We start from the raw sequence: 17,821 nt of genomic DNA on the forward strand, positions 1-17,821 counted from the left end.
GTCGTGGTAATGAACCTGTTTTTGGCAAATGCAGGCGAAGTTTGATTAAAATGTGGTTTACGTGCACAACAAGGAAACGGTCTATCACAACTGATTGTCCGTGCATGTGTATTAAGAAAATGCCTGCCTTTTTTTTAAAAAATAGAAACAGTTTTTGTTTTGATGAATTTAAAAATGTAAACTAATCATCATTAGTGGACACCGGGCCATCATCATATATCAATCCTAGCAAATCTGTCCTTGGCGAATGACCTTGGCATTTCTCACCCACAATGCTTTGCAGTTGACCTTTCAATAAACCATATAAGGAGTTTCCATCTGGTATAATTTCAAAACAATGATCAAGGCTGGAAGGGGGGAGGACAACTAACTGACGAATATCAAAACAATGAGTAAGTCTGGAAGGAGGGAGGACACTAACTGACGAATATCAAAACAATGAGTAAGTCTGGAAGAAGGGGGGGGGGGGCACTAACTGACGAATATCAAAACAATGATAAAGTCTGGAAGGAGGGGGGCACTGTAGCATGTACATAATGTTATCAGTGATTTTGGTTTCTTCTCCTTCAGAAAAACCCAAAACTAAATCCCCTTGCCTTGTGCCAAGACCCTGAATTTCTTCTGTAAATAGACACCGCATTAAAACTCAATTTATGTATCTCATTGTGTTATCAGCCCGGATAAATAAAATACTGTTAAATTTCAGACGCTTGAAATCTTTCAATAAACACCCGGGAAACCCGTGCAGCATTTCTTTCTTTTTAACACGGGGCTTGTCTCACGGTGTCTGTTTACACTCGCGGAGATGACAGAGTGCGGAGTGAAAAGGTCAGGCACCGAAGATTGTTTGCGAAGTGCTTTATAGTCTTCTGTTACTGTATGTTGTTTTATTTGATATCTGCTGATAAAACATAATTAATAGTGTAGCTAAAGCAGAGAGAGAGAGAGAGGGGGGGGGCTATTACCATCACCTTCTCTCCACCCCACCACCCCACCCACCCACCCACCCACCCCGAAAAAAATATTGTAAAATTAATTTTCAAATATAAACCTTAAAAAATTAAGTTCGTCTTATTCTGATGATATGTAAATGATCAATAGTGTAGCTAAAGTGGAGAAGGTGGGGGTGGGGCGGGGCGGGGCGGGGGTTATACTCATCTTCTTCTCTCCTCCTCCCCAGTGGCGTCGGTTGCCTAGTGGTTAGGCCGTCAGACTCTTGACCGAAAGGTCGTGGGTTCGAGTCCTGGCCGCGGCAGTGCCGACGTTGTGTCCTTGGGAAAGGCACTTTATAAGAATTTCCTCACTCCAGCCCTGGCTATAGACAGTGAAAGATATTGTTAGACTGTTAGTGCTCTAGCGCATGTAATGGCAGCTTGTACTGTACTCATCCTAGGAGGCTGAGAAAGTTTCTGATCGATTGATATAAGGTCTGCCGGGGTAATAATGCATTGTAAATAGTTTTGAGCAGCATTCGCTGGGAAATGCGCCATATAAAACCAATCAATCATTATTTTAAAAAAATGATATTGTAAAATTAATTTTCAAATATAAGTCTATAAACAGTCCGGTTCTATCTGCTGATATGTAAATAATTGATACTTCATAAAGTGGCGCCCCCCGTAACCACAATTCCTGGATCCGCCCCTGGATAGTGGAGCTAACATGAAGATGAGAGGAAGGCTGTAATCATCTACCCCTTCTTCACCCTCAGAAGAAAAATGTGAAATTATTCAGGGGCGGATCCAGGGATTCTGGTTACGGGGGGCGCCACTTTACGAGGCTGTGGGTCCAGGGCGAAGCCCTGGTTGGGGTCCAGGGGGCGAAGCCCCCGTAAGCTTCTGGATTTTACAGATTTTATGGGGCTTGAAATATTTCCTATTGAGTCATTTGTATTATTTTCTATCATTTTAATAAGGTGAAATTAATAAAATGACCCAAAATTTGAAGGGGTTTTTTTTGAAAAAATTAAGTTCTCCACAGAAAGTAATTCAAGATACCAAAGGATTTTGTCATTTATTTCTCCTTGAGTGGAAGAAATTATTGCTTCTTTTATCGTATTAGTACATTTTCCGAAACAAGATACAGCGATTTACCTTAAATTTGAAAATTTTTAGGGGGGGGGGGGGCGCCGTCTGCGCCCCCTCTAAATCCGCCACTGTTATTTTTAATCTGTAAAAGAGCAAGAACCCGCACCACCCACCCACCCCTCACTCCACTCCCCACCCCACCCCACCCCACTCCACCCCCAGAAAAAAAATTAAATTTTTTTTAAAACTTAAACTTTAATTCAAATTTACAAAAGGGCGGCTTTTTTTTTTATTTTTTTTTTTTTTTTTTAGTATTATAACTTTACAACTTGCTTTGAGCTCCTGGGAGATTTAGAACTAGCATGGACAAAACAGGGATCGGGCAGCAGATGCTGTCTTTACAGTTACTCCTAAGGATTTCAGCTGCGGTAAACCCCATACTCCGTGAGCTAATTTCACACGAAAACGAGGCAAATCCATGGAACAGGAAGGCCCTATTTATTGTATAGATACAGCCTATGGTAGGAAGGCCCTATTTATTGTATAGATACAGCCTATGGTAGGAAGGCCCTATTTATTGTATAGATACAGCCTATGGTAGGAAGGCCCTATTTATTGTATAGATACAGCCTATGGTAGGAACGCCCTATTTCAATTAATTCACACTTACTGCATGACTATCACAGCCACCTCACTAAACAGTCATGAGGTAATGTAAAAGTTTTCTAGTATATGAACCAAAGGTCAAGGTTACGAACCTTTGACCCTCGGACGTGAACGCCTATAAACATGTATGTACCACCTTAAGGAACAAAATAACAGTGTAGACTATTCCCCTGTGTACATGTGTCAAAGCAACGCCGAGGAGAAAATGCAAAATAGAATGCAGACAGGAAACCAGAAATCAAATGAAAGCTAAGTTTTCAGTGGCGGATACAGGGTCACGGGTGCACGCCCCCTCTCCCCTCACCACGCCCCCTCTCCCCTCACAGATATGATCCTTAATTTTTTTTTTAAAGTCCAACAAAAACAAAAATATATACGATTTTGTCAAAATTCTGTAGTTTTGGGGACTTTGCTCTGGACCCAGCAGTACCCATACCCCCGACCTTTTACTGTGCCCCTCTCCCGTTCAGAAATTTCTGGATCCGCCACTGAAGTTGATCTCACATTTCTAAGATATACCTTTCGACACAAGAATCGAAAGTCTTCATCGAAAATTTTAAGAGAAACTAAATTGTCTTTTCTTCAATCAGTAGAAAAATTCAGAGGGTTTCCGGTGGCTGTGTCTGTAGCCTCCATTTGGATCTATATTCACTAGTTCATGAAGTTTTTAGTTCGCTGAATTCACCAATACGGTGAAAAACAACCAGGCTTGGAGATTATAAATCTTTTTATGACCCCGAGATCCTGTCTGTCATTCTGTAATTCTGTAATCATGTCTGAAACTTTAACCTGCTAATAACTTTTGAACAGTAAGTGATAGAGCTTTGATATTTCACATGAGTATTCCTTGTGACAAGACCTTTCCATGGGTACCAACATTTTTAACCCTGCGATCTTGACCTTGGAGTTTGACCTACTTTTTGAAAATTTTAACCTTGCTTATAACTTTTGAACAGTAAGTGATAGAGCTTTGATTTTTCACATGAGTATTCCTTATGACACGATCTTTCCGTGGGTACTAAACCTTTTGACCTTGACATTTGACCTACTTTTAATTTTTTTTTTTTACATTGGTCATAACTTCTAAATGGTAAATATTAGCGCTTTCGTATTGTACATGAGCATTTCTTGTGACAAGATCTTTCTACTGATACCAAGATATTTGTCCTTTTGACCTTGGCCATCTTCGGAATTGGCCATTATCGGGGGCATTTGTGTTTCATAAACTCATCTTGTTTTGAACACATTTTGACACCCAATCTCGAACTCCATGCTCGAAATCGTTCTCATACTCAAAAGTGAAGGTTATAAAACTTTCATAAAATCATTCTCATACTCAAATGGAGTACATGCTCAAGATTTTGCGAGTATGCTTCGGAGCTTGCTCAGAGTTGTACTCAAATACGGCAAAGGTTTTCTAATCCCCATGCCAGATATATGTTACATTAAAAGATTAAACACTGATCGATGAAAGGTGAAGATGACGACCTAAGCAATACAAAATAGAGAGTTGGACAAACACGGACCCCTGAACACACCAGAGGTGGGATCAGACAAACACGGACCCCTGGACACACCAGAGATGGGATCAGACAAACACGGACCCCTGGACACACCAGAGATGGGATCAGACAAACACGGACCCCTGGTCTTATCAGAGATGGGATCAGACAAACACGGACCCCTGGACACACCAGGGGTCGGGTCAGACAAACACGGACCTTGGACACACCAGGGGTCGGGTCAGACAAACACGGACCTTGGACACACCAGGGGTCGGGTCAGACAAACACGGACTCCTGGATACACCAGGGGTCGGGTCAGACAAACACGGACCTTGGACATACTAGGGGTCGGGTCAGACAAACACGGACCTTGGACATACCAGGGGTCGGGTAAGACAAACACGGACCCCGGGACACATCAGAGGTGGGGTCAGACAAACACGGACCTTGGACACACCAGGGGTCGGGTCAGACAAACACGGACATTGGACACACCAGGGGTCGGGTCAGACAAACACGGACCCCGGGACACACCAGAGGTGGGGTCAGACAAACACGGACCTTGGACACACCAGGGGTCGGGTCAGACAAACACGGACTCCTGGACACACCAGGGGTGGGGTCAGACAAACACGGACCTTGGACACACCAGGGGTCGGGTCAGACAAACACGGACCTTGGACACACCAGGGGTCGGGTCAGACAAACACAGACTCCTGGACACACCAGGAGTGGGGTCAGACAAACACGGACCTTGGACACACCAGGGGTCGGGTCAGACAAACACGGACCTTGGACACACCAGGGGTCGGGTCAGACAAACACGGACCCCGGGACACATCAGAGGTGGGGTCAGACAAACACGGACCTTGGACACACCAGGGGTCGGGTCAGACAAACACGGACTCCTGGACACACCAGGGGTCGGGTCAGACAAACACGGACCCCGGGACACACCAGAGGTGGGGTCAGACAAACACGGACCTTGGACACACCAGGGGTCGGGTCAGACAAACACGGACTCCTGGACACACCAGGAGTGGGGTCAGACAAACACGGACCTTGGACACACCAGGGGTCGGGTCAGACAAACACGAACCTTGGACACACCAGGGGTCGGGTCAGACAAACACAGACTCCTGGACACACCAGGAGTGGGGTCAGACAAACACGGACCTTGGACACACCAGGGGTCGGGTCAGACAAACACGGACCCCGGGACACATCAGAGGTGGGGTCAGACAAACACGGACCTTGGACACACCAGGGGTCGGGTCAGACAAACACGGACTCCTGGACACACCAGGGGTCGGGTCAGACAAACACGGACCCCGGGACACATCAGAGGTGGGGTCAGACAAACACGGACCTTGGACACACCAGGGGTCGGGTCAGACAAACACGGACCTTGGACACACCAGGGGTCGGGTCAGACAAACACGGACCTTGGACACACCACAGGTGCAAGGTATCAAACAAAACTCCTCGGATGTAAACAAGATCACGGAGGTCGTGTTTATGAGGAATTCAATGAAAATTAAAAGAATTCAGGAGAACTCACAGAGAAAAATACATTGCCTACTTGATACAATTCAAGAGAGATAAATCCCACAACTGTACCGTAACGTGTATCAACAGTTATCTTTTCTTTGCCAATATAGACTCGACGTTCCTTTGTAACATAAGGGGGGGGGGGGGGTCATTAAGAATTGAAGTATATTACCAGTTTATTTTTAGAGTTGCAAGATTGTAGCATCTTTTGATAATTCTTGGTTGTGGTAAGTCAGTTTTAATGTTTTACAGAAGCTATGGGTATACATGGGCACTACTAAGTTATTGTAGCAAGAATGGGGAGAAAAATCTTTGAATCAATCGGATATCGAAACCTGGACCCTTGCATTGCGAATTAAGTGATTTAACCACTGAGCCACCCAGGCCGATACACAAAAGCACAGGACATGTAATATTACTACTGTAACCATGGTAACAGGAAGGGAGAAAATGCAACGAACCAGACCGGGATTCGAAACCGAAGACAGAATCTAAATAAAACCTCTAGATGTTTCAAGGTATCACACCAATCAAAATGAACTTAGTTCAATTGTAGTTCCATATTTCTGAAAGAATGCTTTCTTCTTTTTTTTTTTCATGCGCGATTCTTTCTAATTTTTTCTCTTAATTTTTGTATACCCCTGATTACGAAATTTTGTGTAATTTGTAGAAATGACCAAGTGTATACAAAGGAACTATTTGCTGTTGGTAGCTGAGGCTACCTCCTGGGGTGCACTCCGGCTGTTTACACACATGTCAAAAACACGTGGATTTGAGGGCAGTCTTGTTTGCGGGTTTACAAGCGGGTAATCCCCCCCCCCCCCCCCCCCGGAAAAGGCCGCGTAGGGTGTTGTTTTTACGGTGTCGGCAGACGAGATAGTTAACATATAACTTTTCCCACTGCGTTATTAGCCATCAAAACTTGGAATATTTAAGTATTGGCTTAAATTAAAACAATCAAAGAACTGTAACTTAAAAGCATGCTATGATGAACGAGTTTCCTTTTATGATAGTTGGACTGTAAACATTCAACGAGAACTGGCAAATCTAGGTTTATCTTATCTTTGGAATATCTGAAATGTAAATAATAATACATGTACTTACAAGTTAATCAAACAACGTGTGATTGATGTTTACAAACAATTCTAGAAGACATTTCAAATTCACCAAAAGGTTTTTTATATCAGCATTTGATTAATAACTTTTGTTTACAGTTTCACTTGACTAAACCCATTGACTCTGCACAGATCTTTTATTACTCGCTTTAGAACTTCATCTCATAAACAGGGTGTTGAAGTTGGAAGACATAATCATATAGTCAGAGAACGGCGGTTATGTACTGTTTGTGAGCTAAATGATGTAGAGGATGAGTTCCACTTTATTTTAAGATACCCTCTATATGATGATTTGAGAAAACAAATATGTTAAGAAATTCTAATATACAAAACTCAGTGTTAAAAATACTAAAGAACTGATTAATGTTGGCAATGTTTTTTTTTAACAGTATGCTACTAAGCTACGAATCTCAAATTGTACATCGTTGTGTAATAGTATTAAGTTTTGACAATCCATTACTGACAAATATATGTTTTTATATTCATACATATTTACATCTTAGATCCACCCCTTTATTTACATCAATACACAAAGGTACACTTACAATTTATATACCCTGGAGGTTTTGGTCATGGATCTGAGTGTGGTCATTTTGAATGAAGGGTTTTTATTGGTCAGTGATTGTCAAGTTGCATTTGGTTGGTTCTCTCGGTTCTATAGTTCCACCGCCAGTTTTGAGCAGTATTGATATTATTCAGAACCTAGGTAGACATTTGAATAGACGTGATTGTTAGCAAGAGTTAATACTGACAACAGACTGCAAAATACGTGATCTATACTAATTCTTATTGCTACTAGTTAATTAAAAGTCTATTCTGTATATTTGCAATATAAACTTCCCATTTGCACTTTTACTAAATGACTGAATGAATGAATGAATGAGTCAAACTTATTCCTTATATTGATTAAAGAATTCAGTTATATATATTACTATATTGTAAGGTGATACAAATCAGTTTACATAGACTTAATGCTTATCAAAAGTATTTGATGACTTTGTTCATAATGAGCAATTAGATATTTAGCTTAATTTATGAAAGTGATTTTACATTGTACATACATGGTACTTTATTGAATTATAGAGTCAATCCTTGAATCCTGATAATATTGTCTGAGCTGTACTGAGGGAAGCTTCTCCCCATAGAAGGGTATGACAATATTATTGTTTTATTTCATTAATTACTTTTTATGAATATTCACGGGAGAAATACTATTTTGCAAAAGGATGTATCTTTAGAGTTATCTCTCTTAAATGATAAACGTATCTTGATGGAAATCAGTAGGATTAAATATCGTTTAGTATAGGCTTTGATTGTTAAGTTAGTATTATATCGTTGTTTTATCATATTTCAGGACTATCTTTAGTGATATATTGTCAATTCCAATCACTGAGTCCGAATAAATATATTGAGACCTGAACTCCACAGGCGTTTCGTCAGTCTTGTTGGGAGAAACCCTGTTACGGTTGTAACATTGTTGTCTACTCACTCTCCATAATGCTATTTTTGTTTGTTTTATAATTGTATTTATGTATAGGATATCCAATGAGGCTGTCGCTCACGGAAAATAAAGAATCAGAATCAGAAAAAAAAAAAACTCTACAGATTTTTAATGACCCTACCCCAATCTGACTAAAGTACAGACCTATATTATTATATAATAATATAGGTCTGTACTTAAGTCAGATTGACTCTCCCCTATCGTAATATACATGTTAGATGTATAGTGAAAATAATTACCGGTATGATACCTTGAATATGAGTGGAAGGAAAGATAACTCGAGGTAGATATGGCTATTTCGGAAATCATACAAGAAATTAAGAGCAGGACTTAAGAATAACCTGTGTGTCAAAATGGGCCCTTTAACGATAGAATGTTTTATCTAGTCCAGGAAACGAAAAACACTTTCAGAAGAAGATGAGAGACACATCGCCACGCTTGTTCGGATGTAGGGAGGATTGCGGGGATTGCAGCACCCAGCACCTCCTTACTGAGAGAAACTGTCAGTAACACTGCATAAAATTGTAGAATTTTTCAATAATTTTTTTTTTTTTTGCACTTTCCAAAAAATTCTCCATGATTACTGACAGCTTCTCTTAACAAATAGTTATTTGTTAACCCCCCCCCCCCCCCCCTCACACACATTGTAGGACGCAAAAGTTACAACCCCTATTAAAATTGCCTGGATCCGATTCTGAATGCTAACCACCAACACCACCACGCTCCTAAAAAAACTCAATTACCTCCCCCCCCCCCTCCCCCCAATAATAATAATAAAAAAGACAAACCAGAATTCCGATTGAGAGTAATTAACTCAAATTTATTCATTTTTCAACACATAAACCTTTCCTTTTCCTTCTACCAGACACAGCGTCTCCTGCATTCCGCCAAGTCCCTGAACCTGTTGGTGTTACCCCCATTTCCCTTGTACACAAAACGCTGACATTTCTGTTTCCTCCAGTTATAATAGTACCTCATCAGCCAACCCCCGCCGTGACCCTTCTCCCGGGGCTGATAGCACTCCACCAAGGAAACCGTTACTACAACCAGTTACATCAGTATCAGTCAATGAGAGAGAGAGAGAGAGAGAGAGAGAGAGAGAGAGAATCATATGTTACATGTACACTGTAACATTATACAGTTATTGACTGGGGTCGAGGACAACAACTGTTTTGTTTGACCCGAGAACGGGTCTGTTCCCGAAGCCGTAGGCTGAGGGCAACAGATCCGTTCGAGGGTCAAACAAAACAGCTGTTATCCGAGGACACAGTCTGTAACTGTTTTGTTATACACTTTCAATTTTTAGGATGTTTTACTAGATGCACATGGTTTGTTGACTTTGAACTTTTAACATTACGTGGCAGAGAAATTGTATACATTTATCAACGCATCCAGTAATTTAAAAGAAAACCTACGTAACATCCTAATTAATAATTAATAATTACATTTTTCGTGTTTCTGTTCTGCGTTCCATCTAATAAATTCTGTATCTACAGTCATAGGACATAATTATTCGCCACTTTCAAAATGGCTGCCATGAAACGCACGTCCACTTGGTGAAGTTTGAAAGTTGTTTGCTGTGGATAGAATTAAAATCTTACCTCAGTATTTGGTCAGATTTCCTTTCATCCTGATTACCTCCTTTAGTCGCCCTGGTATAGAATTATAAAGGTTCTGTACATAGTTTAATGGAATGTTTTCCCACACAGTCCGAATTTCCGCTATAAGATCTTGTCGAGAGTTTATAAAATGGACACGGGTTTCTAGTGTTCTTTTCAAATGTAACCATATGTTCTCTATTATATTTAAATCTGGTGACTGTGCTGGCCATGTTGTTGTATTAATATTGTTGTCAGCTACATAATCTTTAATAATTTTGGCTCGATGAACAGGGGCATTGTCGTCCATGAAAATGTAGTTGTTCTCCGGGAAATGCCTGGCTATTACTGGCCATATATTATCATCAATTATTTGTAAATATCTTTGAGCATTAATGTTACCTTGGATATCAGTCAAAGTGCCCATACCTTGAAAACAAATGCATCCCCAGATCATAACACTTAACTTTCGTCGCGGAGCAGGACACGCTAGTTGGGGGTTATACTTTTCATCCGCTTTTCGCCACACGTATACCTTGTTGTTATCCCCAATAACAATCTGACTCTCATCACTGAAAATCCATTTACACCATTCTTGCTGAACTGTCCAATCTTTCCTCTCCTTGCACCATTTTACACGTTCTTTTTTATTCACTTCACGAACTGCCACTTTCTTCTTTGCAACCCTCCGTACATATCCTAATTTTTTTATTTTTCTTTCAACAGTTTTTGTACAAAATTGATGATTCCTATTTTCATTAATAATGCCTGTTATGTCTTTGTAAGTACGTCTCCGATTTTCTTTGATGACCCTTGAAAGTTTGTTAGAATCCCTCTGCGTGAATAGACACTTACGGCCCCTTCCCGTGCGATTTTTCACATCAGAATGCTGTTTGAATTTCTTAATAACACTTCGCACGGTAGATCTGGGTATTCCTAAAGTCTTTGATAAGTTAGAAACATTTCCGTTCACTTTGTGTGAATTAACTACGAGATTTCTGACTTCAATGCTCAGCTCTTTCCCTTTACGACCCATTTCAATCAATATGATCAATAGCAGACGAAAAAATGTATGTGTACACGTCATCAATTTTAGTAGCTTGACCCTGTTGTAAAAATATGAAGGGGAAATTTGTTGTCTATTTATAGCACGGGGGTCTATTTTCGGTTCCTAATCGCAAATACAACGCCATTTGCGCACAGGGTGGCGAATAATTATGTCCCATGACTGTACATCAGTCAAATCAGAGAACCTCGCCATTACGTAAAGCAAAGCAACAGACCGAGAACCACGTGACCTACATAGCCAATAGAAATAAAGCAGACTATTGCTCGGTCAACAGTTCGTAAACTGTTGACCGGGCAATAGACCACGAGTGTGAGAATTGGTTTAACAGTAAAAATATTACTTCTAAATCGTATGAGTTTTATATAAGAAATCTTTTTAGGTGTATAATAAACACCTTTAATGATACGTTGTAGAACAGGCTACATTTAGGGACCGGTCAATATTTATTGGGGGGACCGGTCAATATTTATTGGGGGTTGGGGGGTTGGGACCGATCAATATTTATTGGGGGGTTGGGACCGGTCAATATTTATTGGGGGGTTGGGACCGCTGCATTCCATATTTCCATTTTTTTTAAAAACCATATCCTATCTTCAAAAGTTGCTGTCCTATATTAGATATTAAAAAGTGTGTGTCCTATCTAATATATAAATACCGGTATGTATGTATGATTGATTATATTTACTTCATTTTAAAAATGTCTGGAGTTCTTCAAAATCATCACTTAAAATTTGTCTCTCAAGTTATATTGGCTGAGGTATTCAAGCTCACAGAAACTTTTGTTTACTTTGTCATGTTTGTTCAGTAATTTGTCTAGTGAAGTTACAAATTTCATTATTTTCAACTTATTTTTTTTCTTTTTGTTAAATCATTGTTTAAAGTGCATATTATTTAAATACTGTTTTACTGAATTGTTGTCTCGGGTACTTACAAGTATTTTTCACATCTCGGTATTCTCTATGAAAGGTGAAGAGTTACGAACAGTGATCGATCTCATAACTCCTATAAGCAAAACAAAATAGAGAGTCGGGCAAACACTGACCCCTGGATATACCAGAGGTGGAATCAGGTGCCTAGGAGGAGTAAGCATCCCCTGTCGACCGGTCACACCCGCCGTGAGCCCTCTATCTTGATCAGGTAAACGGAGTACAAATCAGTGTGCCAAGAACGGCCTAACACTCGGTATGAAACAATTCAGACAGCATTTGACCCAATGATAGGTTGTAATGGCAAACTATCAAATTATTAAATATGTGTTTAGACTTTAGTTTTAATTACGTTACTTTTAATTACATGTTTTGATATTAAAAATTTCCAAAGGTTCAGTATTTGATATTTCAAAATGTCTCTGATATGTTCAACCATGAAATAAAGCATGCACAAAATTCAGTATTATTGTTTAAAAGACAGTTGAATTAAAAGTTTGAAATACTTTATAATATTTTTTGTTCATTTATACATTTGCAAATAATTATATCCGTCCTATTAGTGATGAAAATGAAAAGAGTTGGAGTCCTATCAGTATGCAAGTCAAAATAAATGTGTGTCCTATATTGCATTAAACCGACCGACCCCCCCCCCCCCCCCCCCCCAATAAATGTTTACCAGTCTCTTATCGTACAAAGCCACGTACATTTTTTTCCCACTATGAAAACCTACAATAATTTCCCAAATGAAGAGTAATTCAAAATCAAATTATTAGCGTATTCTAATTAACCTTTATTAGCGTATTGTAATTAACCTTTATTAGCGTATTGTAATTAACCTTTATTAGCGTATTGTAATTAACCTTTCTCTGAGCAAACGACCGCGCACTTGTTTCTGGAGGTGAAGTTGTTGCCGTTGGCTCCGCATCCTCCGTAATATTTTCTCTCACACACTTCCGTCGCCCGGTTAAACCACCATCTTTCTAACCGTCCGCGACATCTAGCGCCGGATTTCCAAGGGAGGTCACAAACGGGGGGTCTGCGCGCCTCCGTCAATGCCTGTAAAAATGAATAAAGGACTTAATGTCTACACCTGAAATAGTGCATGAACATGACATTAACGGCTGAAATAAGTCATTTGCTCAGAATTAGATAATATACAGGGGCGGGTCCAGGAATTGCAGTTAGGGGGCGCAACTTTATGAGACAGTGAGTCTGGGGGCCGTCTTGAGGCCCCCAGTGGGTCCAGAAGGCGAAGCCCCCGGTAGCCCCTGGATTTTACAAATTTTATATAGGGCTTGAAAGATGTCTCCTTTGTCGTCATTTTTACTATTTTGGGTTTTTGGAAAATAATTAAGTTCTTCCAATAAAAGTAATTCAATAAACCAAAAGATTTTACCATTTGTTTCTCCGAGAGAGGAAGGAAGTATTGCTTCATTTATCGTTTAAATTTTCCTAAACAAGAGACCACGATGTACCTTAAATTTGAAAATGTAGGGGGGGGGGGGGGCTGGCTGCTGATATATTATACATATGGATGATGCAATTATCAGGGAAGGGTCAGTAAGTGTGGATATTTCTTTCGTTATTTCCAGTGATTTTGCCTGTATCAATTGTAATGATTGTTATATGCTCATGAATGTAAAGCAGTTGTGAACAATGTGCGTATGGATTTTGTTAAATATAGTACGCAATGGCGGATGTAGACCTTATTGTGGGGGGGGGGGGGGGCTGAGAGGCCCGAAGAGGGAGGGTATGGGGTGGGTTCGGGGGGCCTCCCCCGGAAACATTTTTAAAAGATTGATTTAAAATAGTGCAATTTAATGCATTTTCGACTGAAATTCTTGTTCCTTCTTCCTTTCATTTGTAGTCTCCTTTATAGGTTCAGTTGTGGTAAAAAAAAAAAAAAAAAAAAAAAGAAGAGTGTGTGTGTGTGTGGGGGGGGGGGGTACTAGTCCCCCACCCCACCCCCTAAAGCCGCCACTGGAAAATAAATTTCATTTTTTTGAAAATGCATGAGAGTATAAACTGCACACCGGCGTCATGAAGCGCTACCCGGCAGTTCATGAAGCGCTACCTGGCAGTTCATGGAAGAAAGTAGGCCTACTCCATGCGATTTTTATGTGTTTTTCGTATTTATTTGAAAATACGATAAATGTAAATGTATATATTCCCTAGTCACATAAATTGATATGATAATCCTGAGCGGTCTGCTTAGTGGAGAATCTTGCCATTATATGAATCTCAAGCGATCTGCTCACAGTTAATAAGAGTGTCTTGTCAGCGTAACTACAATCAATAAGTTGAAACCTGAGCGGCTGCTCATATACCTAAATAAGCTTATCATCATATGAACCACGAGCGGCCTGCTTAGTTAATAAGCTTGTCATCATATGAACATTGAGCGCCCTGTTCATAGATAATAAGCTTGTAATCTTATGAACCTTGAGCGCCCTGCTCATAGATAATAAGCTTATTATCTTATGAACATTGAGCGCCCTGCTCATAGATAACAAGCTTCTAATCTTATGAACCTTGAGCAGACATAAGCACAGAGCATAGGGCTAATTCTGCAGCCATTCACTGGCAATACTCCATAAACATATGTAAGTAAAAATGTTTTAAGATATGGAACTCCGTTTCAATGGTGTATCCAAAGGGGGGGGGGGGGGGGGGGGGGGGGGGACGACCAAGGTCCCACATGCACATGATACATTGTATTTAATACAGCCACCATATTTTTTGTCTAGAAAAAAAAACCCAATTAGTACGATGTCTAGAAGTTCGTTATGCATGGAAGCTTGTCAGCCAAAACAGAAGATATTTATTTATCATGTCAGACCAGATCCAAGCTATCCTTACCAGATCAAAGTTAAACTTACCCAGAATACGAAAAATGCAATAAAAATCTCAAACTTCCAGCGCATAGTTAGGGGAGGCAGAACGTATGGAGACCTGTGACAAAATTAACTGAAAAACACTCCACACACCCACGAGAAAAAAAATGTCAGGAACTCTGACACCAAAGTTCGTCCAATGAAAAGAACGGAGCATTGGGTAATTTTATTCCTTTTGTTCTCGGTCTCATTATCAATTAATGAATGTTATTTACTATCTATATAATTCGATCTTTACCCACACATTCGTTACTATGGACAGACGAATGGCAGACATCTTCAATATTTCCTTTAGAACTTTCTATTCTTAAATTTATTTACATTGATAAAAAAATTCATTGATTGTAATACTTGGTACATTCGTATTTCGAACGAAATTTGCATGATTAAAAGATCACGTGTTTAAATGATCACGTGTTTTTTGGACATGCAATTCGTATCAAGTGTCACATTATTTTGAAATCAAAACTGACCGTAAACATGTTCTTGTTAATGTAACGGGTAAACATGTGTTACAGGGGGACCCCCAGACCTCACACACCAACAGTACACGGTACACTATCAGCGAAATCGATTTGGGGAGTTTAGCGCGGCAGGAATCAGGAATGACACAGATCGATGAGTTTATTAAGGGGGAGGGGGTGGTGGTGGCCCACGTTTTTACCTTCACCTAGAAAAAGGGAAGAAAGGGGGTGGCTGAAAAATTTACACTGTTTAAGTGTTCAGCCAAGGAGGGATGATTACGCCCACCCTCACTCCTAGATCCGCCCCTACATCATTTGTCTGTTTTCTGCTTGCTTGATACTTAGATACATGAGATAGATATTCTGCTCTGGCAAATTTTGATTTATATATGCTTCTCTCTCTCTCTCTCTCTCTCTCTCTCTCTCTCTCTCTCTCTGTGTGTGTGTGTACTTAGAAGAAAACAAACTATCAGGCCTATGAAACGTATAGTATACTCAGTATTTGTCAAAACCCCCAGAACCTGAAAATCAATGTTTCAGAATATTATATCATAGAATGTTATAAAATGACAAGATACTTTTATCAATGACAACTAGTAATGCAGTACTTAATATAAAATACCGATACAATAATTAAATTTTACAGTCTTCAAAGTTAGCTACTGACCACAGGGCGGGTTTCACAAAACTATGTCATAAAATAGATCGTAAGAGTGTCTTAAGATCTGACTTATGACAATCATATAAGATACGGCTGAACCGTTTCACAAAACTATTTTAACTTGAGGAACTTCGGACGTTTTTACATGTACTTGTATACTCGTTACATTGTAAAATACCGTGTTTCCTTTATAATCTTTTAACTGCATGGATGAATTTAAATGTTACATGTAAATGAAAAATTAAAGTACACAAAAATATAGACAGGAAATTGAAATATTGCGATTATATTTGCAACTATCTAATATATTTACAAAATTTGATACATTGTACTTCGTTTTTAAATCATGTGACCTACACTTTATTTCGCATTTCAAAAGTTACATTCGATTTCTGTACTATTTGATTTCAGAAATTAAAACATTGAATGATATTTTTGTAGAAACACTACATATCAAAATCTGATTATTTTCTCCACCCATTCCTCTCCTCCGAAAATAAAATATTTGCTTACTAATTTGAAATATGAGGAAAAAAGACAATCTAGGATTGTTGCGTTTGTTACAAGTTAGCAAAGCCGCACTTGTTTTACTTAACAAAATAATATACTATAATAATAATAATAATAATAATAATATCCTTTATTTATACAGGATTGCACAATTAGTTGTATAAACTAGTTTACATTGTGGTCCTGTCTATAACATATATACATATCAAGAACATAATACATTGTATATCACAAAGCATGGAAATATCACAATTTATATACATACAGATAAGAACTAAATGAAAAGAGACAATAAACACACGAGTATCATTGAGGGGTCAAAATAATGTTTTAGATAGGTTGATTTAAAAGATGTGGTAGTTGTGCATTTTCTTATAAAATCTGGTAACGAGTTCCATAAAATTGCTGCTGAAATGATAAAAGATCTTCTAAAATATTCTGTTTTGGCTCTTGTAACATAAATAAAATTAGTTGAGTTCTGTCTTGCATTTCTTGCGTTTACCTAATTCACAAATCTAAAAACATGCAAATACTCTGGAGTCATATGATGTAAAACTTTAAACATAAGAATAATTTTTCGATAAATAAAATAGTCAATCAAAGCGCCCGTCTCATTTGATAGCATGTGAGAAGTTGACACTGAAAGAGGTACTTTGATATGTAAAATTATCCTTGCTGCCCTCTTTTGTAATTCAAAAATCCTATCAATATATGTCTTGTTCTTTGTATCCTGCCATACTGTACAACAATAATTAAAATGAGGAAAAACAATAGTATTGTAAATTTTGAGTAGTGCCTCCTTTGACATAAAAGTACTCAATCTCCTTAAAACACCTAGTTTCTGACTAAGTTTGTTTTTTTGTTTTTGTTTTTTTTTTTGTTTTTTTTTTATTATTATTTTTTTTTACATAAGACATTCGTTTTTAAGATGCTGTTAATTCAACAGTTTATGTCCGGTCGGGTGAAGAAATGAAGAAAAAGTGGACATGCCTAAACAGCGAAAGCGAAAGTAGGCTGTGGGATAGTCTAAACGAATAATGAGTTCACATGAGATCACATGTCGCGGTATACGAAGCTTATCAATGATGTCCACATCCTCCATATAGTCTAATAGATTGTTACTGTCCATGAAACCTTATTCCCTCCGGATAAGCTACCTATCTCTAAGCATAACATAGTTCAGTATAGACTTAAGACAAGTATCTGGATGTCTTAAGATTTCTAACAATCTTTTAAGATTATCTTAAGATATGACAGTTTTGTGAAACAGCTATGATGGATCTTATAGGACAAATTTTGGTCTTAAGACAGATCTTAGTCGAAAGTTTTGT

General features: G+C 39.0%; 1 protein-coding gene across 1 annotated transcript; it reads right to left on the reverse strand.

Annotated features, from left to right (window-relative positions):
- Positions 1–9,158: 9,158 nt before the first annotated feature.
- Positions 9,159–14,993, reverse strand: LOC125661935 (BPTI/Kunitz domain-containing protein-like). The gene is made up of 3 exons (XM_048894097.2): positions 14,841–14,993; positions 12,822–13,017; positions 9,159–9,405 (listed from the first exon to the last, which is right to left on the reverse strand). The coding sequence occupies exons 1-3, from the start codon at positions 14,883–14,885 to the stop codon at positions 9,224–9,226; spliced, it is 423 nt and encodes a 140-aa protein (XP_048750054.1). The 5' UTR covers positions 14,886–14,993; the 3' UTR covers positions 9,159–9,223.
- Between the last annotated feature and the right edge of the window lie 2,828 nt (positions 14,994–17,821).

This window comes from Ostrea edulis, chromosome 8 (assembly GCF_947568905.1).
Source record: "Ostrea edulis chromosome 8, xbOstEdul1.1, whole genome shotgun sequence".
Lineage (NCBI taxonomy): Eukaryota > Metazoa > Mollusca > Bivalvia > Ostreida > Ostreidae > Ostrea > Ostrea edulis.

Coding starts and splice junctions, on each gene's coding strand:
- LOC125661935 (XM_048894097.2), bottom strand. CDS start 14,885: ATGCGCTGGAAGTTTGAGATTTTTATTGCATTTTTCGTATTCTGG. Junction 13,018..14,840: donor TTGCATTTTTCGTATTCTGG/GTAAGTTTAACT, acceptor TCATTTTTACAG/GCATTGACGGAGGCGCGCAG. Junction 9,406..12,821: donor GGTCGTTTGCTCAGAGAAAG/GTTAATTACAAT, acceptor AACTGGTTGTAG/TAACGGTTTCCTTGGTGGAG.